We start from the raw sequence: 25,857 nt of genomic DNA on the forward strand, positions 1-25,857 counted from the left end.
TTTTTGGGGGGTTATCACGAATTAGCCTCCTTTTCTCTCCTCTCATTTAAGATGTGTTGAACTTGGACCCCCTGGTTCAGAAAACGATAGGTGGGGAGAATATGTTACTTGATAATATAATAAACCAAAAATATTTTTTTTAATTATCCCAGTTAAGAGCTGCAAAATTTAATTAGCATAACATTTGTTTGAGCGTTCAATACCAGGAAACGGGGACCGTACCTTTCCGCCAGATCTTTGCCCTTGCAAATCCATTGGCCACCATTTTAGAGATTTATTAAAAATTTTACAAATTACCTTCAATGTCCAATATCTCGCGAACTTGGTACCCAATCCATGGTGGATGGTAGAATTCCATTGAACTAATTTTTGGAACTAAAAATCCAGAAGAAGAAATGCTGTTTTTTTCAAGAATCCTCTGCTTGCTTTCACAGGCGTAATTAACAAAAAAAAAAAAAAAACGTGACCATCAAGTAGAAATTATAACTGCAACCGTTTAGAAGAATGTACTACTTCATATTAAAACAAGTGTACGAGTATACGGCCGTAAGTTCGGCCAGGCCGATATGAACTTTGGCGCGGTAATTAGAAACCCAGAATTGAAATATGGGGTCGCTTTATATGGGGGCTATATAAAATTATGAACCGATATGGACCAATTTTTGTGTGATTGGGGTTCGGTTTATCTGGGGGCTATATATAACTATAGACCGATATGGACCACATTTGCCATGATTGTTAGCAGCCATATACTATCACAATATAACAAATTTCAATCGAATCGGATGAATGTTGATCATCCAGAGGTCAAATCTGGAGAGCTGTTTATATGGTGACTATATATAATTATGGACCGATATGGACTAATTTTTGCATGGTTGTTCGTGTCCATATACTAATACAAAATACAAAATTTCAATTGAATCGTATAAAATTTGCATCTCCGGACGTTAAATCTGGGAATCGATTTATATGGGGCTATATATATTTATGGACCGATATGGATACATTTTTGAGTGGTTGTTAGAGACTATATACTAACACCACGAACCAAATTTCAACCGAATCGGGTGAATTGTCTCCTCCAAGTGGCTCCGGAGGTCAAATCTGGTGATCGGTTTATATGGGGGCTATATATAATTATAGAGCGATATGAATACATTTTTGCATTTGTGTTAGAGGCCATATGCTAACACCACGTACCAAATTTCAACCGGATCGGATTAATATTGCTCCTCCAAGAGGCTCCGGAGGTCAAATCTGGCGATCGGTTTATATGGGGGCAATTATGGACCGATGAATACATTTTTGCAGGTTGTTAGAGACTACTAACACCACGAACCAAATTTCAACCGGATCGGGTGAAATTTTCTCCTCCAAGTAGCTTCGGAAGTCAAATCTTGGGATCGGTTTATATGGGGGCTATATACAATTATGGACAAATTTTTGCATGGTTGTTAGAGACCATATAATAACACCACGTATCAAATTTCAACCGAATCGGATGAATATTGCTCCTCCAAGAGGCTCCGCAAGCAAAATCTGGGGGCCCATTTGCAAAACCACCCGACCTACATCAATAAAAACTACTTGTGTCAACTTTCAAGTCGATAGCTTATTTCGTTCGGAAGTTAGCGTGATTTTAACAAACGGAGGGACGAACGGACATGGCTAAATTGACTCAGAATTTCACCAAGACCCAGAATATATATACTTTATGGGGTCTTATAGCAATATTTCGATGTGTTATAAACGGAATGACAAAGTTCGTTTGGTTGATTTTGTTCACTATATTAGGTCGATTATTTTCATTTTCCATGTTTGCACACTCGGCCTGTCCACTCGATCGGGAGTATCTTTTTTAAGAATCTGTTGTTGCATCTCTTTGTTTTCCGAGTTCGAGAACCATTCATGAAAATTTCAAACCATGCAACCCTCTTTCAATTCTCTCCATATTAAACAGGTTATTCCTTTCCAACGACAGAATAAGAGAACGCGAAATAATAATAATACAAGAAGAAAAAATAACATCCCCTACACTATAAAACACCCCCAACAAACTCCGGCAAAAGGGTATAAATCTGTAAAGTATATTAGACGTTTGGTTCTGTTGGTGGAAGGAACCATGCAACCCCCAAAAAAATATTGTTGCATAATAATATGCAAAACAGGTATGGAAAAACTTTCATGATAGCGATTTCTAAGGACTTGATATTCATGTTTACAATATCCTTGTTAATACACACAAACTACCCCCACCAATAAGTTTACAACGTATGAGCATAAACTCATGCTCTGTTGGCAGAACACCATTTGCATTCACAACTGGAAACGGGAATTAACGAAGAGAACGGAAATGGGAAATGTAATACCGCACGTACGTACTGCGGTCTTTTGGCATCTGTGATTTGTAATATCCATGTAACGTGCTGTATCAAATTCCCAACTCACCACAATGGATGAGAGCCAGATTTTCAAAAGAGAGGACAGATGAGAGATGTTTAAAGAGAAAACGGAAATTTGGCTTTTTGCAATGGCATGGGTGCGGTTTTATTGGAATACAATCAATATTAACACTTTGGTGTGGAATGCTAAAACGGATGTCCTGGTTTTTCTTATTCTACGGATATCATAGGGCGTTTAATTTTCATATATGCCAAATATCGCATGATGGACAAGGGGGAATTTCTCTCAAATCAATTAGTAAAGCATGATACTAGAGGAACAAGGCTGAATTTCTCCCAAATCAATGAGTGAAGCTTGCTACTTTTTTCATGGCTTTGATGGAATCAAAATTAAAATCAACAAAATATTTTGTCTATTTCTGGAACTCAGTCTTCCCGATATATTTCCTAGTCCTGGCAAAGTTAGTACAGGTTCTGTAATATGTCTCCTCTAAAACGACGAGATCTATATCTTGTGACACACGAAATACTACAAAGATTTCTTCGTTACCACATCTACACTTCCTCCATTCATACACTGAAAAAACAGTGAACCCACCAGGAAGAAAACTTTCGGTTAATTTTAGAAAATTTTGAATATTTGTAGAAAAATTAAACTAAACGGTATTACAAACGTTGGCATCACGCCGATGTCATAAAAATAAGTAAATATTTTTCGACAAATTCAAGAAAATTTATTAGACATAACTAAGTTTTTTCACTTGTTAAAGAAAATTTTGTAGTTGGAAGGAAAAACTTGGAGTTCAAAATTGCAAGAATGTCTTTAGTGACATACGAAGTTCTTGATGGACGCAATTTTGGTAAAATTTACAAATTTAAAGAAATTCTGAACTATTTTGTGGAAGACACGAATTTAGTTAATTTAGTTAATGCTTCATTTGAGTCTATTTTTTTTCCTCGGTTTTAGTTAATTTAACTAACGTACACAAAAAATTATTAGAGTAAAGGAAACTTTCTCCAAACATAATAATTCCATGAAATAAAATAAAGTTTAATTGGCTTTAGTGAAATAGAGAGTTCATTTTTTTTAGTGTACCGTTTGTAACGAATGTGCCCTGATTTTGATTAAATTCTGGTTTTCCCAAAGATTGGCGGTCATTCTGCCTACCATCTCGAAGTTAATATAATAATAATATAAAAATACACTGAAAAACAAAAACAGTGAGCCCACCAGGAAAGATCATTTAGTTAATTTTATCTCGACTATATTACGATAGAAACGCAGATTTCACAAAAATAAGTAAAAAAATCAAGAAAATTTATTGGACAAAATTATTACAAATTAATTTTAATAATTTTATTAATTAGAAAATAAAAATGATAATTTTTCACTTATTAAAGAAAATTTCGTAGATTGAAAGAAAAATTGGAGTTCAAAATTTCAAAAATGTCTTTAGTACCATACGAAGTTCATGATGGCCGCATTATTGGTAAAATGTACAGATTTTAAGAAATTCTGAACTATATTTGGGGGGACACGAATTTAGTTAATCTTTATGCTTCATTTGTGTATAATTTTTATACCCTCCACCATAGGATGGGGGTATATTAACTTTGGCATTCCGTTTGTAACACATCGAAATATTGCTCTAAGACCCCATAAAGTATATATATTCTGGGTCGTGGTGAAATTCTGAGTCGATCTAAGCATGTCCGTCCGTCCGTCCGTCTGTCCGGCTGTCCGTCCGTCTGTGGAAATCACGCTAACTTCCGAACGAAACTAGCTATCGACTTGAAACTTGGCACAAGTAGTTGTTATTGATGTAGGTCGGATGGTATTGAAAATGGGCCATATCGGCCCACGTTTACGTATAGCCCCCATATAAACCGATCCCCAAATTTGGCTTGCGGAGCCTTCCGGAGCAGCAAAATTCATCCGATCCGGTTGAAATTTGGTACGTGGTCTAAGTATACGGTCTCTAACAACCATGCAAAAATTGGTCCATATCGGTCCATAATTATATATAGCCTCTTGGAGGGGCAAAATTCATCCGATCCGGTTGAAATTTGGTACCTGATGTTAGTATACGGTCTCTAACAACCATGCAAAAATTGGTCCATATCGGTCCATAAATATATATAGCTCCCATATAAACCGATCCCCAGATTTGACCTCCGGAGCCTCTTGGAGGAGCAAAATTCATCCGATCCGGTTGAAATTTGGTACGTGGTCTAAGTATACGGTCTCTAACAACCATGCAAAAATTGGTCCATATCGGTCCATAATTATATATAGCCCCCATATAAACCGATCGATCCCCAGATTTGACCTCCGGAGCCTCTTGGAGGGGCAAAATTCATCCGATCCGGTTGAAATTTGGTACCTGATGTTAGTATACGGTCTCTAACAACCATGCAAAAATTGGTCCATATCGGTCCATAATTATATATAGCTCCCATATAAACCGATCCCCAGATTTAACCTCCGGAGCCTCTTGGAGGGGCAAAATTCATCCGATCCGTTTGAAATTGGGTACCTGATGTTAGTATACGGTCTCTAACAAGCATGCAAAAATTGGTCCATATCGGTCCATAATTATATATAGCTCCCATATAAACCGATCCCCAGATTTGAACTATGGAGCCTCTTGGATGAGCAAAATTCATCCGATCCAATTGAAATTTAGTGCGTGGTGTTAGTATATGGTCTCTAACAACCATGCAAAAATTGGTCCATATCGGTCCATAATTATATATAGCTCCCATATAAACCGATCCCCAGATTTGACCTCCGGAGCCTCTTGGAGGAGAAAAAGTCATCCGATGCGGTTGAAATTTGGTACATTTCGTTAGTATATGGCCTCTAACAGCCATGTAAAAATTGTCAAATTTTATTACTATAGAAAGTTTTGTCAAAATTTCATTTCTATAGAAAGTTTTGTAAAAAGTTTATTTCTATAGCAATGTTTGTCAACATTTTATTTCCATAGAAAATTTTGTCAAAATTTTATTTCTATAGAAAATTTTGTAAAAAATTTATTTCTGTAGAAAATTTTGTCAACATTTTATTTCTATAGACAATTTTGTCAACATTTTATTTCTATAGAACATTTTGTCAACATTTTATTTCTATAGAAAATTTTGTCAACATTTTATTTCTATAGAAAATTTTGTCAACATTTTATTTCTATAGAAAATTTTGTCAAAATTTTATTGCTATAGAAAATTTTGTCAACATTTTACTTCCATAGAAAATTTTGTCAACATTTTATTTCTATAGAAAATTTTGTCAAGTTTTTATTTCTATAGAAAATTTTGTCAAAATTTTATTTCTATAGAAAATTTTGTCAAACTGAATTATATACGTATTTAATCGGCCTTTTTTTTTTGTTTAATATATACCCCTTATGGACTAACTTACAATTTAGAAGACAGTGTTAAAAAGTTTTACGATACCTTGCCATCGGCAAGTGTTATCGCAACCCAAGTAATTCGATTGTGGATGACAGCCTTTAGTAGAAGTTCCTACGCAATCCATGGTGGAGGGTACATAAGATTCGGCCTGGCCGAACTTACGGCCGTATATACTTGTTTCTTATGTTTTAGTTAATTTAACTAACGTACGCAAAAAATTATTAAAGTCATGGAAACTTTCTTAAAACATAATTCCATGCAATAAAATAGAATAACATCGTCTTTAGTGAAATATAGGGTTTACTTTTTTTAAGAAGACAGAAAAAAATTTCTCGAAAATTTTTCCAATTAAAATTTTAATTGAGTTAAAAAAAATATTCAATTAAAAAGTTAATTGATTCAACACATCTTTTAATTGAAACAAAAATTAATAGTATCAATTAATTTTTTTATTGGATCAATTAATTTTTAATTGACTTTCAATTCATTTTTTAATTGATACGATCATGTCTGTAATTGAAGACATTTCAATTAAAAAATTAATGTGATCAAGTAATTTCGTGATTGAAAAGGAAAATTTTTTTTCGTGTATTATGGCCAAATTTGGGAAAATCGAGCTATGTAAAAGGGTGGTTAAATTGTAAGGGCCGATGTTGAATGTGAACCACACCTAAACGCCAAGTTTTTTCCGAATTTTATTTGACATTTCTCTATTTCAGACTTATTCAATTTGAACCATGGAGAGATACACAATCCAACAACGTGTTAAATGGTTCCAAGAAATGTCAACAGTGGATAATCAATTTTCGAAGAAAATTATCTTCAGTGATGAGGCACATTTTCACCTCAGTGGATTCGTCAATAAACAGAATTGCCGCATTTGGGCGAATGAGAATCCAAGAGTGATTGTCGAAAAACCAATGCACCCACAAAGAGTGACTTTTTGGTGCGGTTTATGGGCTGGCGGCATCATCGGGCCGTATTTTTTTCCAAAATGAGGCCGGTCAGGCAGTTACTGTGAATGGGGTTCGCTATCATGAGATGATAACGAACTTTTTACGGCCCGAATTGGAAGATATGGATGTGGACGATATGTGGTTTCAGCAGGACGGTGCCACTTGCCACACAGCTAACGGAACAATGGCTCTTTTGCGCAACAAATTCAATGGCCGTGTTATCTCACGTAATGGCGATGTCAATTGGCCGGCAAGATCATGTGATTTGACACCGTTGGACTTTTTTCTTTGGGGTTATTTGAAAGAAAAGGTGTACGTCGATAAGCCAGCAACAATTCAAGAGCTAAAGGATGAGATAATTCGGCACATTAACGGCATAGAACCTCCATTATGCCTCAGCGTCATCGAAAATTTGGACCATCGGATGAAGGTGTGCCACAGAGGTCGCGGCGCCCATTTGGCCGATATTTTGTTCAATACATAATTGCATAATACCAATATATCAAAATAAAATAAAATTACAATAATTTCCTAAATAGTTTGTGTTTTATTCAAAATCAACATCGGCCCTTGAAATTTTAAACACCCTTTATATATATGGGAGCTATATCTAAATCTGAAACAATTTGGATGATATATTGCAGGTTTTGTTTTATGGTCAAATTTGTGAAAATCGGGCGATACATATATACGGGAGCTATTTTGCACATAAGGCTATTATGATCATATTTTGGAAAATCGGGCGATGCATATATATTGGAGCTAGGTTAGGTTATGGGATGCGACCAGCCAAAAGATCTGGCTCCCACTTAGACCATGTTGATCCATTGTGTTTCCTCATAGTTGTTCTTCTTCGTCCTCATTAATCATTTGAGTTTGCAGGCGAGTTCCAAAGAAAGTTTTCCTAGGTCTTCCATCACGAAGCCTTTATGAAGGCAAGTATATCCTTCATGTTGCAGTTCCGTACATCTGTTATATACTGAAAGAAAAAGGAGCCCAGTATCTTGTTCCTTCTAAAGGATAATGCTGGACACTGGCACAGAAATTGGTAGGAGTCTTCTGTTGCCTTTGGGTCCAGACACCATCTACAAATATCGTCAGCCATTAAGCCAATTCTTACTATGTGTTTTCCAAAGAGTGTTGTGTCCTGTTATGATGCCTACACCCAGAGAAGGAATATGAGCACCTCAAACATGTTTCAAGAGAAAAATGTTATTTTTGGATGGTGACCATGTAACATGTTCATTGCGGCCATGTTATTTTCTCGGAAATTATGTATCTGTTTTCGGAAAGCATGTTATGTTTGGCGAGTAAACAACATTTTTGCGACAAACATGTTACATGGCCACCATCCAAAAATAACATTTTGCTCTTGAAACATGTTTGAGGCGATCATATTCCCTCTCTGGATGTATCAATACTCTCAGATCATCTCTGCGAGTCGCCATCAGAAGAGCAGAGTTCTTGCTGCTTTTGTCGTCCCATATCAGTTTGGTTTGCTCGCAGGTCGCAGAGGAAGCCCAACGTTCCTTCCATAAATCATCGTATATAAAGATAGCAGGGGGAAGACATCTGTAACGGTGTCGTTCGTCCCGCGTGCACCTTCTTTAGCCAACACATCCGCCTCCTCATTTCCCATTATTCCATAATGTCCAGGTACCCAGCAGAGAGTGATATTATGCTGTTCAGTGAGAACTCTAAGCTCTCTACGACGGCGGCTGACTACCTTCGACGTTATGTTCGGATTTCCTAAGGCTTTTATTGCTGCCTGACTATAGATGAAGAAGCTGATATCGCCCCTGAATATCGGCCTCATCGACAGTAGTTCCGCAGCCTTCGCAATGGCAAATACCTCCGCCTGAAAGATGCTTCATCTGTCATGCATCTTGTATGAATCTCTGATACCCAACTCTTCGCAGTAGATACCACTACCCGTGCCCTCATATGGGTGCTATATCTTAATCTGAACCGATTTCGTATAGTTAATACTACAGAAGACTAGATCTAGCCAGTAAAGGTGGGTATTAAGTTCGAGTTTAACCGCTAAAATCGTCATTTTTTCAATAAAGTGAAAACTAAATCAGTAAAAAAAGCCATAAAATTATACATATTTCTTGCAGATTTCATTATAACTTGATGGGAAATATCCCAAAGCAAATTTTCACAAAGTTTGTATTCCTCGCACTTAATACCCACTTTTAGATCGGGTAATAAATAAGGGTTTTATGGTCAAATTTGTGAAAATCGGACGATATATATATGGGAGCTATATCTAAATCTAAACCGATTTCGATGAAATTTTGCACATACAATTAGTATTATAGAAGACTTGATCTAGCCAACTTTGATCGGGTAATAAATTAGGCTATTATGATCACATTTTGGAAAATCGGGCGATGCATATATACGGGAGCTATATATAAACCTGAACCGATTTCGATGAAATTTTGCACGTATAGTTAATAGTACAGAAGACTAGATCTAGCCAACTTTGAGTAAGATCGGGTAATAAATAAGGATTTTATGGTAAAATTTGGGAAAATCGGGCGATACATATGTATGGGAGCTATATCTAAATTAAATCCAATTTTTTCTAAATTCAATAGCGTTCGTCCTTGTGTCAAAAACACACTCTGTACCAAATTTCATCGAAATCGGCTAATAAATGCTACCGGAATCCTGCGAACACCAAATACATGGACGGATGGACACCAAGGCTAGATCGACTCAGGAGATGAGTCGATCAGTATATATTTTATGGGGTCTAAAACCAATATTTCTGGTATGCACATTTTTTGGCAGATCAAAGTTATTATACCCTGACCACTACGTGGTATAGGGTATAAAAAAAATGAAAGCTAAATCAACTTCCATCCAGTTTCATGTAACACCACATATCATACCTCAACTCTATCTATCCCCCTTTCAGGACATTACATCCAGATGATGCTCTTTTGTCGTTGTGGCAAATGTCATATTCCTTTATCTTTACATTCCACATTCCCATAACTTCCATATCAAGGGATGATACTTCCAACAAAACTTTGTATAAACGAATGAATGAAACTAACACGTTGACAAAATTTCAGGGTAGTTTGCATCCTTCCACTAGAAACTCACTTGTTAATATAAGGAAAAGCAGCTACACCGGCAATTTTATAAACTGCAATGTCATTTACCCTTAAAACAGAAGTCTGCAGGCCACAGTCATTTTATTATCCGGGACTTTAAAGCGCAAGCGCTATAGTGAAACTTTAAACAATTGCTCCCTTTCCAATCATGTATTGAAGGAAGAGAGCCTTATAAATGAATACACAGTTAAATGGACATATATTCTTTTATGTCCACATACCAGGAAGTGATTTATATAAACTTTTATTTATATACAATAAACCTTGTGGGAGGGGAGATATGAAATGTGGTTTAGCCATTTTTTTAATGTTTGTTTTTAGATATTTGGCCTTAAGTCGACCTATTCTTCAATGTTTTTAAATTGAACATGATCACGATTTGTTTCCAAATTCTGATATTTCTATATAGCATATTCTCAATACTCCAAAATTCGTGGTTGGATCCATAGACCATTGACCTTTAGTTAAAGATTTCTTCGATGAGCCCAACGGTAATTCGCCATCATAATAGCCCACATATGGAGTATGAGCTTACAGATAACCCCCCCCCCCCCCCTGGCATATGTAAAATTAAAATTTATAAAAAAAGTACAAGTACATCCGCGGTCGCCTAAATTTTGTCCACATTAGGGAAGTGTCCAGTTATGAGAGGTTAATTTAATGTGTTAAGCGACAATTTTCCACTTTTGAGAGGTTTCCGGTTTTCAGAGGGCCCAAGTTTGAGAAGTTTCATTGTATATAGGCCGAAAATTCGGCCATGTGTTGCGTGTAGTCTAAGTTTACTTAAGACAAGCAGAAAAAATTTAAAGCTTTTGTTCTTCTTCTATAGAAATTTTTGTAAAAAATTTTACTTCTATAGAAAATTTTGTCAACATTTTTTTTCTCTAGGAAATTTTCTTAAAATTTTATTTCTATAGAAAATTTTCTTTAAATTTTATTTCTATAGAAAATTTTGTCACAATTTTATTTCTGTAGAAAATGTTCTTAAAATTTTATTTCTATAGAAAATTTTGTCAAAATTTTATTTCTGTAGAAAATTTTCTTAAAATTTTATTTCTATAGAAAATTTTCTCAAAATTTTATTTATACATAGAAAATTTATCAAAATTTTATTTCTATAGAAAATTTTTATCAAAATTTTATTTCTGTGGAAAATTTTCTTAAAATTTTATTTCTATAGAAAATTTTCTTAAATTTTTATTTCTATAGAAAATTTTGACAACATGTTAAATTTTATAGAAAATTTTGTCAAAATTTTATTTTTCTAGAAAATTTTCTTAAAATTTTATTTCTGTAGAAAATTTTCTCAAAATTTTATTTCTGTGGAAAATTTTCTTTAAATTTTATTTCTATAGAAAATTTTGTCAAGATTTTACTTCTTTTTATACTTCTATAGAAAATTTTCTCAAAATTGTATTTCTGTAGCAGCTTTTGTCAAAATTTTATTTCTATAGAAAGTTTTTTTCAAAGCTTTATTTCTCTAAAAAATTTTGTAAAAATTTTATTTCTCTAGAATTTTTTCTTAAAATTTTATTTCTATAGAAAATTTTGTCAAAATTTTTGCTTCTATACAAAATTTTCTCAAAATTTTATTTCTATAGAAAATTCTGTCAAAATTTTATTTCTATAGAAAATTTTGTCAAAATTTTATTTTTGTAGAAAATTTTCTTAAAATTTTATTTCTGTAGAAAATTTTCTCAAAATTTTATTTCTATAGAAATTTTTCTCAAAATTTTATTTCTATAGAAAATTTTTATCAAAATTTTATTTCTGTGGAAAATTTTCTTAAAATTTTTTCTCTGTAGAAAATTTTGTCAAGATTTTACTTCTTTTTATACTTCTATAGAAAAATTTCTCAATATTGTATTTCTGTAGATTTTTTTCAAAATTTTATTTCTATAGAAAATTTTCTCAAAGCTTTATTTCTATAAATAATTTTGTCAAAATTTTATTTCTATAGAAAATTTTGTTAAAATTTTTGCTTCTATAGAAAATTTTCTCAAAACTTTATTTCTATAGAAATTTTTCTCAAAATTTTATTTCTACAGAAATTTTTCTCAAAATTTTATTTCTATGGAAAATTTTTATCAAAATTTTATTTCTGTCGAAAATTTTCTTAAAATTTTATTTCTATAGAAAATTTTGTCAAAATTTTATTTCTATAGAAAATTTTGTCAAAATTTTTGCTTCTACAGAAAATTTTCTCAAAATTTTATTTCTATAGAAAATTTTGTCAAAATTTTATTTATGTAGAAAATTTTGTCAAAATTTTATTTTTGTGGAAAATGTTCTTAAAATTTTATTTCTGTAGAAAATTTTTATCACAATTTTATTTCTGTGAAAAATAGAACATTTTGTCAAGATTTTAATTCTTTTTATACTTCTATAAAAATTTTTCTCAAAATTGTATTTCTGTAGAAGCTTTTGTCAAAATTGTATTTCTATAGAAAATTTTCTCAAAGCTTTATTTTTATAAAAATTTTGTCAAAATTTTTATTTCTCTAGAAATTGTTCTTAAAATTTTATTTCTATAGAAAATTTTGTCAAAATTTTTGCTTCTATAGAAAATTTTCTCAAAATTTTATTTCTATAGAAAATTTTTTCAAAATTTTATTTTGCTCCTATAAAAAATTTTATTTCTATAAAAAATTTTATCAAAATTTAATTTCTGTAAAAAATTTTATTTCTTTTTATGCTCCTATAGAAAAAATTACTTCTTTTTATGCTCCTATAAAAAAATTTGTCGAAATTTTATTTCTATAAAAAATTTTATCAAAATTTTATTTCTGTAGAAAATTTTCTTAACATTTTATTTCTATAGAACATTTTGTTAAATTTTAGTTCTTTTTATACCTCTATTGAAACATTTCTCAAAATTGTATTTCTATAAAAAATTCTTTCTGTAGAAAATTTTCTTAAAATTTTATTTCTATAGAACGTATTGTCAACATTTTACTTCTTTTTATACTTCTATAGAAAATTTTGTCAAAATTGTATTTATATAGATTTTTTTTTTCAAAATTTTTACTTCTATAGAAAATTTTCTCAAAATTTTATTTCTATAAAAAATTGTTAACAAAATTTTATTTTTATAGAAAATTTTCACAATATTTTATTTCTATAGAAAATAGAAGTACCTCTTAGTTGGAAAGGAATATTTTGCAAAATCTAGTAAAACTTCATGAATTTTATCAATCTACCAAACAGTAAAACATCTACCATTTTTGGTAATATTCTACCAACTGTTGCAACCATGTTCGCAAGTCATATTTGGGGATCGGTTTATATGGGGGCTAGCAAAAAAAAACTTTGACAAAAAATTAGTGAAATGTACTTTTCGGATCCGGAAGTTGTGCCAAATTGACGCAGAAGCGTTGAATTTAACACGGGCTTGTCATAGGACAGATGTTCGCCATTTCAACAGCCGCTGCGCTGAATTTGCACCAATTCTTAAGGCGTGAGGTGAATTCAGTGATTTGAATTTTGTAATATTTTGACAAATAAATAATTTTTAATTTATTTTTATGATTTTTAATGCATTATAACGCTTGTCTGGAACGTTTGTCATCAAATATTTTCAAAACTTCGCAATTTTTCTAGAAAGGATTTAACATTTTTATGATCGTCTTTGGGAGGACATTTTTGGGCATTTTTTTAAAGTTGTGCTGGGATAATTATCGGTCGATATGGACCAATTTGTGCATGGTTGTTAGAGATCATATACTAACTAAGGCTTACCATACAACCAGATAGGATGAAATTTGCTCTTCCAAGAAGCTTCGGAAGTCAAATCTAGGGATCGCTTTATATATGGGCTATACCTAGCAGTTAATTTAATTTAATTTTTAGACATTATTTTAAAATTTAAGAAAATATTATTAAAATTTATATTTATTTATTATTTCTTTTAATAATGGAGTGAGGATATTTTTAATTATATCTGTGGTGATATATTTTTACAACATATTTAAAAAATTTAAGATAAAGATTTTATGTCACAAAAAGAGGTTTTTATTTGTTTTTTTTTTTAATATATTTTTTAAGTCTTAAGCCAATCATAGAAAAAAAATATTTAAAGCAAAGATAAATTTGGAAAATTCATGTATCTTCATATCATTTAATGGAGCCCTACGTATGATAACATCGGAATTGTATCACCTTTGATTTTTATGACAATGACCGAAAATATAATGACAATGGAACAGAAACAATAGAGTTCAATTCCAGCATATGGAATTGTACATCTGCAAATCCCAGATTGTACTAATACAAGAAAATTGTGCCAATGGCTCAGAGTCAATGGCATATGCAGAAGCTATTCGTGGTAATGTGATAGTGAGTTATCCACGGTGCCAATATGTCTGGCAAATGAATCAAGATTTAGTTTTTTTTTTTTTGAGAAGATACGGAATCTGGTGCTTGGTAGCGTTGGTGGTTGAAACATGATTTACTTTTGATGTGCCAAATGTCTGCGCCACAAAGGGCGAGGGTGAAATCGACGCATAGGGTTGCGAATGACCAACAACAACAAGAACAATAAAATCCATCAGATTAGCTGGTTTCCATGAACGCCAGACACAGCAAATTTACTCTGTTTCCAAAAAATATTTTTGTTGACGTGATGCGAGAGGGGTGGGTTGTCATGGTGTGTGCCGGTGAATAATTTTTGTTATTCGAAATGCTTTGGTAGATGTATCGTTATTGTTTATAAAAATAATAATTATAATTTATTACGTGATGCCATGGCCCAGAACATACGACATTATTTTCAAAAATGGAAATTAAAAATAAATCACCTTTCCTAACTACATCACACACATCTGCACATTATAGTGGAAAGGAGAGGGGGTGGTATAAATTTTAAAGATTTTTTTTCCAAAAAACATGGTGGGTACTATGTACATATTTTATTGCAAAAATCCAAAATAAAATTTCGAATCCGTTAACTATGTTCTTTTTTTATCAAATCACCAACCATTAAGTTTTTTTTAAATTTCCAAAGGAAAAAAAAAAAAAAAAAAAAAGGACGAGTTGAAAGCACGGTACAAAAATAATCTACCAAAATGTTGAGAAAATTTTACCAAATTTTAGTTAGAAAATTTATATATAGAAAATTTGGTTAAAATTTTATTTCTATAGAAAATTTGGTCAAAATTTTATTTCTATAAAAAATTTTCTCAAAACATTATTTCTATAGAAAATTTTGTCAAAATTTTATTTCTATGAAAAATTTTGTCAAAATTTTATTTCTATGGAAAATTTTGTCAAAATTTTATTTCTATAAAAAATTTTGCCAAAATTTAATTTCTATAGAAGATTTTCTCCAAATTTTATTTCTATGGAAAATGCTGTCAAAAATTTATTTCTATAGAAAATTTTATCAAAATTTTATTTCTTTAGAAATTTTCACAAAACTTTATTTTTTTAGAAAATTTTGTCAAAATTTTATTTCTATAGAAAATTTTGTCAAAATTTTATTTCTATAGAAAATTTTGTCAAAATTTTATTTCTATAGAAAATTTTGTCAAAATTTTATTTCTATGGAAAATGCTGTCAAAATTTTATTTCTATGGGAAATGCTGTCAAAATTTTATTTCTATAGAAAATTTTATCAAAATTTTATTTCTATAGAAATTTTCACAAAATTTTATTTTTTTAGAAAATTTTGTCAAAATTTTATTTCTATAGAAAATTTTGTCAAAATTTTATTTCTATAGAAAATTTTGTCAAAATTTTATTTCAATAGAAAATTTTGTCAAAATTTTATTTCTATAGAAAATTTTGTCAAAATTTTATTTTTATGGAAAATTTTGGGAAAATTTTATTTCTATAGAAAATTTTGTCAAAATTTTATTTCTATAGAAAATTTTTTCAAAATTTTATTTCTATAAAAAATTCTGGCAAAATTTTATTTCTATAGAAAATTTTGTCAAAATTTTATTTCTATAGAAAATTTTATCAAAATTTTATTTCTATAGAAATTTTCACAAAATTTTATTTCTATAGAAAATTTCTCAAACTTTTATTGCTATAGAAAATTTTGTCAAAATTTTATTTCTATGGTAAATGCTGTCAAAATTTTATTTCTATAGAAAATTTTATCAAAATTTTATTTCTATGGAAAATTTTGTGAAAAATTTATTTCTATACAAAATTTTGTCAAATTTTTATTTCTATAGAAAATTCTGTCAAAATTTTATTTCTATAGAAAATTTTGTCAAAAGTTTATTTCTATAAAAAATTTTGTCTATAGAAAATATTTTCAAAATTTTATTTCTATAGAAAATTTTGTCAAAAATTTTATTTCTATAGAGAATTTTGTCAAAAATTTTATTTCTATTGAAAATTTTATCAAAATTTTATTTCTATAGGAATTTTCACAAAATTTTATTTCTATAGAAAATGTTGTCAAAATTTAATTTCTATAGAAAATTTTGTCTTATATCTAAACTGAGCGTCCTAGAACGTTAATTCGTGTTCACCGCTCGAATATCGAAAATTCCATGCCATTCCTGAATAAATAGAAATTATTACATACATATATGAAAAATTTCTAAGGTTTGAATACAAAGTGACTGATATGTAATGCAACAAAATAAAGACCTATAGTTTTAATTTTTTTTACTTTTATTGTTCGGTTTAATTTTTGTTAGAATTGGCTACCTTTGGCACGAATTATGACTTTCCAACGGCCGACAAAGCCATCACACGCTGAACAAAAGTGAATTTGCGGGATTTTATCCCATTCCCGGCGAAACACCGATTTGAGATGATGGACATTTTGATATTTTTAGTGCCTACTTTGCTCTCCAAAATGCCGCAAACGCGACGTATTGAGATCCGCAGATTTTGCGTGGTAGAAATGAAGGGTGGAACCTCCTTTTTAAGCCAGTCTTGGTTGATGGGAGCTGAGTGCGATGGTGGAACGTCCACGGTCTGCAGCAGAAATTTTTGTCTGTCCATGCCTTTAATACTGTCTTTAGGACATTTTCTTAATAGTATTCTGCACTTACTTTCTCCCCACGGTCGATGCATACGAGCGGGGAGCCACCATCGAGGTGAAACATGTTTGAGGTGATCATATTCCTTTTCTGGGTGTACATTAACATTTATACTGTGTAAATATGCATAACGATTTACTAAGGCCTACACCAGCCACAAGTCTTGCCCATATATCTTTCTTTCGACAGATATGATATCGTAAACAAGTAACCACAAATGACATTCTTTTAACTGCACTCCAACACACGTGTCCTTTAGTAAAATTCGACTTTATTGTAAAACAAAAAGAAAAAACAGCCGTTTTACATTTTTATTTTTATTCGAAATTTCTCTTATTTTTCTTTGTATATTGAAAAATCAACCCCCCATACTAATAGGTGAATTAACCAAATGGTATCTTGATCAGGATAAGAGATGAATTTATTACAACGCTGCAAACAATACCCCATTATCACAAAAGGCTCAATGGGTGGGCGTAGATCCTCCAAGCAACGATACACACACACACACACTTTTTGTAAGGCTAATTCATTATATCCTTTATTTTTATTACTAACATTCAAATAGGGCCATACTCTGACATATCTCGAATAAGCTCGGTTATAGTGACAGCCTCACACAGCCACAATCAGTCCATTGGAAAGACACGAACGACAAAAAAAATTAAAAAATTTGACCAAATTTTCTATAGAAGTAAAATTTTGACAAAATTGTCTAAAGAAATAAAATTTTGAAAAAATTTCCTATAGAAATAAAATTTTTATAAAATTTTCTATAGAAATAAAATTTTGACAAAATTTTCTATAGAAATAAAATTTTGACAAAATTTTCTATAAAAATAAAATTTTGACAAAATTTTCTATAAAAATAAAATTTTGTCAAAATTTTCTATAGAAATAAAATTTTGACAAAATTTTCTATAGAAATAAAATTTTCACAAAATTTTCTATAGAAATAAAATTTTGTCAAAATTTTCTATAGAAATAAAATTTTGACAAAATTTTCTATAGAAATAAAATGTTGACAAAATCTTCTATAGAAATAAAATTTTGACCAAATTTTCTATAGATATAAAATTTTGAGAAAATTTCCTAAAAAATAAACTTTTGACAAAATTTTCTATAGAAATAACATTTTTACAAAATTTTCTATAGAAATAAAATTTTGACAAAATTTTCTATAGAAATAAAAGTTTAAGAAAATTTTCTATAGAAAAAAAATTTAACAAAATTTTCTATAGAAATAAAATTTTTACAAAAATTTTTATAGAAATAAAATTTTGAAAAGATTTCTATAGAAAAAAAATTGACAAAATTTTCTATAAAAATAAAATGTTGACAAAATTTTCTATAGAAATAAAATTTTGACAAAATTTTCTATAGAAATAAAGTTTTGTCAAAATTTTCCATAGAAATAAATTTTGACAAAATTTTCTATAGATATAAAATTTTGACAAAATTTTCTATGGAAATAAAATTTTGACAAATTTTTCTATAGAAAAACAATTTTGACAAATTTTTCTATAGAAATACAATTTTGACAAAATTTTCTATAGTAATAAAATTTTTACAATATTTGTCCATTAACATTTCTTAATCGTCTTTTATCCCACCTCGTGAACTTTAGACAAGAATTGAAATTTAACCTATTTCCTTTACCTTTGTGTACACATACCCAACCTACTAGCGTACAGTACATGTAATTCCTTTTTATCCTTTTTTATATCAAAATACATTGTATGCATCAATAATTTCTATTTACGGCTATTGTTTAAATGCATTTGCTTGTTCTTTTCATTCCAGCTTGCGTGCGGATCAGTTGGTTTATATTGGTCTAAGGGACATTGACCCTTATGAAGCCTACATACTCAATAAGTTGGGAATACGAGCATTTGCCATGGATGTAAGTATGTATCCTGTACATTTGTTTTGTTTTGAGTCTGTCTGGCCATGGCTTTTGTTTGTCTAAACAGGACCCTAGGGCAAAATGTTGGTTTCTCTCTACGTATACGTTCATGTGCTGCTTGTAACACTGCTATAAAGATCAAAATTTACTACAAATTTTGATTCAGGTTTATGCTTCTTTGTTATTCGATTTTTTTACTTACCAATTAAAGGACACACAGGACACGCTTGCTTACATTGACGAAGCACACGATCGAACGAAACGAGGCGGTGGCATTTGTACGTACTATACAATAACCACCCCAATTTTGTTGCAAGGCTGTTCGGGTTTGCTTGCTTCCAAAATGTTGGCGTTTGGTTTTAACGATCTTTCGTGATCATTACAACATCTGTAACTCCACACACACACACAATACAAACACAATTTTCAATAACAGGGTTCGAAGTAACCTTCACATATGTCTTTTTTCCTTGGTAGGGGAGTGGAACCAGGGGTTGTTTCTAAATCATGTTTATCGTCCACACCTAGTCCTTTGCATTTAGCAGGATTCTTTATCCTTTTATAATGTACGTTAGGTAGTGGTTTTGTGTGTGTGTGTTTTCTATAATGCCAGTGGGATAGGACATGGTTCATTATGATATATCCGGTTTTTCTCGCAGTGTGTCAGTTATTTTTGTAGAACTATTTTTGCATAAATTATGATTGGTATTTCGTTACTGTCACATTCAAAAAAATATTGAAAACAAAAACGAAAAAATCGTTACAATTTTTTTGGGGGGATTACATACATATATAGTGAGCAAACCGTCAATGATAATTTCTCAAAACATACACTCACAAAAAAGTGAACCCTCTATTTCATTAACGCCAATTTTACTTTATTTTAGTTCATGGAATTATTATGTTTGGAGAAAGTTTCCTTTACTCTAATAATTTTTTGCGTACGTTAGCGAAATTAAATTTTTTCAAATTTTATTTCTATAGACAATTTTGTCAAAATTTTATTTCTATAGAAAATTTTGTCAAAAATTTATTTCTATAGAAAATTTTGTCGCAATTTTATTTCTATAGAAAATTTTGTCAAAATTTTATTTCTAAAGAAAATTTTGTCAAAATTTTATTTCTATAGAAAATTTTGTCAAAGTTTTATTTCTATATAAAATTTTGTCACAATTTTATTTCTATAGAAAATTTTGTCAAAATTTTATTTCTATAGAAAATTTTGTCAAAAATGTATTTCTATAGAAAATTTTGTCAAAAATTTATTTCTATAGAAATTTTTGTCAAAAATTTATTTCTATAGAAAATTTTGTCAAAATTTTATTTCAATAGAAAATTTTGTCAAAAATTTATTTATTTTGTCAAAATTTTATTACGATAGAAAATTTTTTCAAAATTTTATTTCTATGGAAAATTTTACCAAAATTTTATCTCTAAGAAAATTTTGTCAAAATTATATATCCATTAAAAAAATGTCAAAATTTTATTTCTATAGAAAATTTTGTCAAAATTTTATTTCCATAGAAAATTTTGTCAAAATTTTATCTCTAAGAAAATTTTGTCAAAATTTTATCTCTATAGAAAATTTTGTCAAAATGTTATTTCTATAGAAAATTTTGTTAAAATTTTATTTCCATAAAAAATTTTGACAAAATTTTATTTCTATAGAAATTTTTGTCAAAATTGTATTTCTCTAGAAAATTTTGTCAAAATTATATTTCTATAGAAAATGTTGTCGAAATTTTATTTCTAAAGAAAATTTTGTCAAAGTTTTATTTCCATAGAAATTTTTTTCAAATTTTTATCTCTAAGAAAATTTTGTCAAAATTTTATATCTATAAAAAAAATTGTCAAAATTTTATCTCTATAGAAAATATTGTCAAAATTTTATTTCTATAGAAAATTTTGTCAAAATTTTATCTCTAAGAAAATTTTGTCAAAATTTTATATCTATAAAAAAAATTGTCTAAATTTTATCTCTATAGAAAATTTTGTCAAAATGTTATTTCTATAGAAAATTTTGTCAAAATGTTATTTCTATAGAAAATTTTGTTAAAATTATATTTCCATAAAAAATTTTGTCAAAATTTTATTTCTATAGAAAATTTTGTCAAAATTGTATTTCTCTAGAAAATTTTGTCAAAATTTTATTTCTATAGAAAATGTTGTCGAAATTTTATTTCTAAAGAAAATTTTGTCAAAATTTGATTTCCATAGAAAATTTTCTCAAATTTTTATCTCTAGGAAAATTTTGTCAAAATTTTATATCTATAAAAAAAATTGTCAAAATTTTATCTCTATAGAAAATATTGTCAAAATTTTATTTCTATAGAAAATTTTGTCAAAATTTTATCTCTAAGAAAATTTTGTCAAAATTTTATATCTATAAAAAAAATTGTCTAAATTTTATCTCTATAGAAAATTTTGTCAAAATGTTATTTCTATAGAAAATTTTGTCAAAGTGTTATTTCTATAGAAAATTTTGTTAAAATTATATTTCCATAAAAAATTTTGTCAAAATTTTATTTCTATAGAAAATTTTGTCAAAATTGTATTTCTCTAGAAAATTTTGTCAAAATTTTATTTCTATAGAAAATGTTGTCGAAATTTTATTTCTATAGAAAATATTGTCAAAATTTTATTTCTATAGAAAACTTTGTCAAAATTTTATCTCTATAGGAATTTTGACATTTTTTATCTATCTCTCAATCTCTCATAAGTATTCATACTAATCCTCTCGACCGCCAAATTTCAAAGGTCTAATAATTAGCCTGGTCAACAAAAGAAACGCTCAGACTCTCAGAACAAAACCTATATACATAAAATATCAAATTCCGCATTCCAAATAGAAATTCAGATCATTTTCTTTTTCTTCTGCGTATTTTATAAAATATTTTAATTTTTTTAAATATTTTTACTATTTTTTTCCAACATTTTCATTTTAGTCCGTGGATAAATATGGAATATCTAAAATTATGGAAATGACCCTGGATGCCCTGGATGTGAATAATAAAATTCATATTAGTTTTGACATTGATGCTTTAGATACCACCATTGCTCCAAGTACCGGTACAGCTGTCAATGGAGGTTTATCGTTACGAGAAGGCCTCTATATTGTTGAAGCCCTAAGTAAAACCAAACGAGTACAAGGTGTGGATTTAGTCGAAGTTAATCCAAGTTTAGGTTCACAAAATGATGTCAACATAACATTATCGGCTGCAATGGAAATATTAAAAATTGTATGCGGAGGATATCGTCGTGGCGGTTCTTATGATAATATTGATGAAACCATCTTTAAGAAATAAACGATATTTTACAAAGAGAAACACAACAATTGTATTTAGTAAAAAAAATTAAAAATTTTATATCCTAATAAGTCATGCCATAGGAGATTCTTGGGAATGATGTAAAATATTTTTTTTTTTGGCTTTATAGAACTTAATCATTAATTTTGTTATTTAAGGTTTGTATGAATGGATTCACTTGAGCCGACATTGTATTAGCGGTGGAAATCAAATCATTACTATTAACAATTAGTTGAGGTGTCACAATGGATTCAACCACATTTTGGGGTTTCGCCAAGGGTGTTGATTCTGGAGATTCTTTTAAGCGTTTGTGCAATAATTGAGGAGCCAGAATTTCCAGCAGTTTCTTGTGCACAGAAACTAATACGAAATTTAGAATGCCTATAAGAAAGAAAGAGACAAAATAAGTTATGCTATGAGTGTGATTTATTATTTACAATTTATGCTCACCAGATACTACGATAATTCCCGATATTATTGAACATAGCCTTATAATGAAACTAATTAAATTTTCCCGATCAATGCGAACAACAATTTTCAAGGCAGACCAGTCGTATTTAAAATATATACCAGGAGATCCATAAGAACTTCCATCGCCATCTAAAAATATAAACAAAATTAAATGTTTGCTAATAAACAAGAGAAATGTCGAGAAATGAGATGTTGACGACCAGAAGGCATAAAGTTCTCAGACAACCTGCAAACTCATATTGTGTGAGAAACTATGATTTTCCTTCAAAAGTTACACAAAAAGACAACCCAATCAGATACAGAAATAAATCTACCAAAATTAAGAATTTATTGTTCTTCAAAAATATATTCAAAAATTGATGGTTCAACAATTGAAAAATATGTGACCGTATCATAGATACAACTACAATTTGAATGGAGTTCTCCGATTGAAGAAAAATATAATCAACCCTTAATCATTTTTATCAGTATAATTAGTATAATTATTTTTTTTATCACTCACCCAAAACACGTATATTTTCGGTAACCGAATATTGATAGGTATTAATGGTTGAAAAAGAATTGTGTATTTCAGTTGGAACAATGTTCAAAAAATATTGTACTCTCGTAGCCTCATTCGGTACAATAGTCTCATCTCCCTCTAGTGGTTGTATTATTCGTTTTGCATATTGACCAAAACTTAAGCGATTAATACGATGTGTAAAATTTGAAGGTAAACGACGAAATCCTATCATAAGATGGTCACCAATCATATCCACCACAGGTTGAGCTCCACCAACCATATGTAGAACACCGGCAACCTTATGTATTCCCAATGTGCCATGAAGACGACAGGCATCATATTTTTCATGGGGTGAAGATGGACCTCTAGATTGTCTTTCCGGGTGATGTAGTTCACTTGATGTGATTAAGTCCTTGAAGAGAACATCTGCAACGGCATGATATTGTTCACGTAGAAAATGATTCAAATGTTGTTGCCTTTCAAATTGTTCTCGCTGCTCTGGTTCCAGTTTCCACCAAACATCCTCTCTCTGTAAGGTGCCATAGGCAAACACATCTTGTTGTGTTTCATCCATTAGGTCTACACCAGACAATGAACTGCAAGGCATCGCTACAGTAATATCCACATGCATTTGGACTTTTTCCGTATCAATGTCCGGTTCAAATTGATATTTAAGTTTTGCATCCTGATAATATTGTATCTCTCTATATATTAAATATATTATCAATATACGGCTAATTAACGATACTGAAAAGAGATTAACAAGAATATAAATATTAGTAATTTCCTATAGCTCTTAAAAAATCATCATTTAGTTGGTTAATATTGGATTGATGTTACGGAATTATTTAAAGCTCAAGTCCTTGCTAAGAGTAATATGCGTATTGGCCTGGAAGATTTTGTATTACTACGTGATAAAATAAATAAATAAAAAATAAAAAAAGAAGTAATGGCTCATAAAACACTATATACAGACAGTTTATCGCAAATTGGCAGTACTTTTATGTTGTTTACTCAGGCAAAAAATGAAATAATCTAATAATGGTAGAAAAATATGTTGACACAGATCGGATTATAGTCTACAAGGGTCACTAAATATTCTATAATCGGGACGAACTTGTTGCCTCAATACTGCCCCATTTATAAACAATTAAGCAATTGGAATTGTGTAGATTAAACATATCCAAGAATTGAGAAGGCATGTTTCCCGCGAACATCCCATAAGCGACAACTCACATCAATTGCTGTCATTTCAATGATTATTTCTGCTCCTATACAAAATTTGATATAATTCTATATACGGAACAAATCTTCTTTAGCAAAAGTTGTTAAAAACTAACAATTTTTTTTGAGTGTGAGAGAAGGGATTTTAAAGCGAAAATGTAAAGTAAAAAAATTGTCGGAAAAGACTAGTTTTCGAGATATGAAATATATATGGAATATATTTTTGTTAATTCTGACAGTAATTTTTCATGAAATGCATGAAATTGCGTTTTTTTTTGAGTTTTTGGTAAAAATATACATTTTGTCGGAAGAGCGTAGTTTTCGATATACCTACCTTTGAAAATTGGACAGAGTTCAAAGTGGACCGTGTTATTCTAAATATATTTTATTTTTACCCACATTTTCATGAAGCTCCGTTAGTGCTATGGGGCTATGGGCATACCTTAACTCCGAAAAAGGTCTTTCCGACAAAAAGTTGTATATTACATTTTGTGTTTAGAATCGAAAATTCTACACGCTGGTCAAAAATTTGACCAATCGGACCATTGGACCAATCGGACCATTGGACTAATCGAACCACTTGTACTAAAGTAGATTTAAGCCTTCAATTTGTATCTCATCCTATTCTTTTTGTGACTCCTTTTTACCATAACGATGTGGGTAAGGATTTAACTTACATGTTCCTCCGATTTCTGTGGTTTCAGTATATTGTTCTGGGACCTTTTTGAATGCATCTAGTGTCTTGGCAATTTCTACAATATTATTTTTATTGCCCCGATAACGTAGTGTTGCAGACATTCTATAATTACATTGATAATTTAATGTATCTTTGATATTTTAATAAGAAAAATGGCTCGCCGACAAAATAACACGTAAACAAAATAACAATACAAATGTAACAATAAATTACCGCAAACAGCTGATTATGAGGCTCATTAGGTGGCACTCTAAATTAGAACGTATTTACGTAGTGTACATACATAGCGTACTAATGAAGTTTACAGAGTGTAAAAACGAGAAAAGTGTAAAAACGTCTAAATTAAAAAAAATACCATTAAAGAGAGGTTACGGTACTAAATTCGAATTTAACCTCTCAAATCAAAAATATACCTATGAAAGCGAAATAAAAGTATAATTTTTTGGTTTCTAATTTTATTATAACTTGAACTTGGCTACTAGCTACTGTTATATTTTTGTATTTCATAGTCTACCGAACAACCTTTCGTGTATTTTTTAGGTTTTAAAATTTTACCGAAAGTAAAATTAAAAAAAACACTTTTTTGTATATACCTACCCTCCAATATCAAAAAAAAAACTACTAAATTGAATCATTAATTTGCGAATTAATCAGATTTAAGACCAAATACAAAGCATATATGGTATTATTATTAATGTATTATGATAGCTCTTAGCTAAGCATTTTTAATCGCAATCTTCTATGAGACCATAAACTTTAGCCACAGTTCGAGTTTAGCCGCTAAAATCGTAATTTTTTTACGATTACTTGTCTTTAATAATCCATTTTTAGGAATACAAACTTTG

General features: G+C 30.0%; 2 protein-coding genes across 2 annotated transcripts in view; one reads left to right on the forward strand and one right to left on the reverse strand.

Moving 5' to 3' along the window:
- The window catches only part of arg (arginase), a 54,331-nt gene extending 32,184 nt beyond the window's left edge, over positions 1 to 22,147 (forward strand). Inside the window, exons 4-5 of the mRNA XM_075301021.1 lie at positions 18,711 to 18,810; positions 21,759 to 22,147. Of these exons, the coding sequence (XP_075157136.1) occupies positions 18,711 to 18,810; positions 21,759 to 22,118 (460 nt within the window). The 3' untranslated portion in view covers positions 22,119 to 22,147. The remainder of the gene's footprint in view (positions 1 to 18,710; positions 18,811 to 21,758) is intronic.
- LOC142230372 (endoplasmic reticulum-Golgi intermediate compartment protein 2) lies at positions 22,125 to 25,213 on the reverse strand. The gene is made up of 4 exons (XM_075301020.1): positions 24,993 to 25,213; positions 23,092 to 23,838; positions 22,569 to 22,718; positions 22,125 to 22,499 (listed from the first exon to the last, which is right to left on the reverse strand). Exons 1-4 carry the CDS (start codon positions 25,111 to 25,113, stop codon positions 22,252 to 22,254), a joined length of 1,266 nt encoding a protein of 421 aa, XP_075157135.1. The 5' UTR covers positions 25,114 to 25,213; the 3' UTR covers positions 22,125 to 22,251.
- Positions 25,214 to 25,857: the final 644 nt, after the last annotated feature.

This window comes from Haematobia irritans, chromosome 3 (assembly GCF_050003625.1).
Source record: "Haematobia irritans isolate KBUSLIRL chromosome 3, ASM5000362v1, whole genome shotgun sequence".
Taxonomy (NCBI): Eukaryota; Metazoa; Arthropoda; class Insecta; order Diptera; family Muscidae; genus Haematobia; species Haematobia irritans.

Coding starts and splice junctions, on each gene's coding strand:
- LOC142230372 (XM_075301020.1), bottom strand. CDS start 25,113: ATGTCTGCAACACTACGTTATCGGGGCAATAAAAATAATATTGTAGAA. Junction 23,839..24,992: donor CACAGAAATCGGAGGAACAT/GTAAGTTAAATC, acceptor ATCTCTTTTCAG/TATCGTTAATTAGCCGTATA. Junction 22,500..22,568: donor GGGAATTATCGTAGTATCTG/GTGAGCATAAAT, acceptor TCTTTCTTATAG/GCATTCTAAATTTCGTATTA.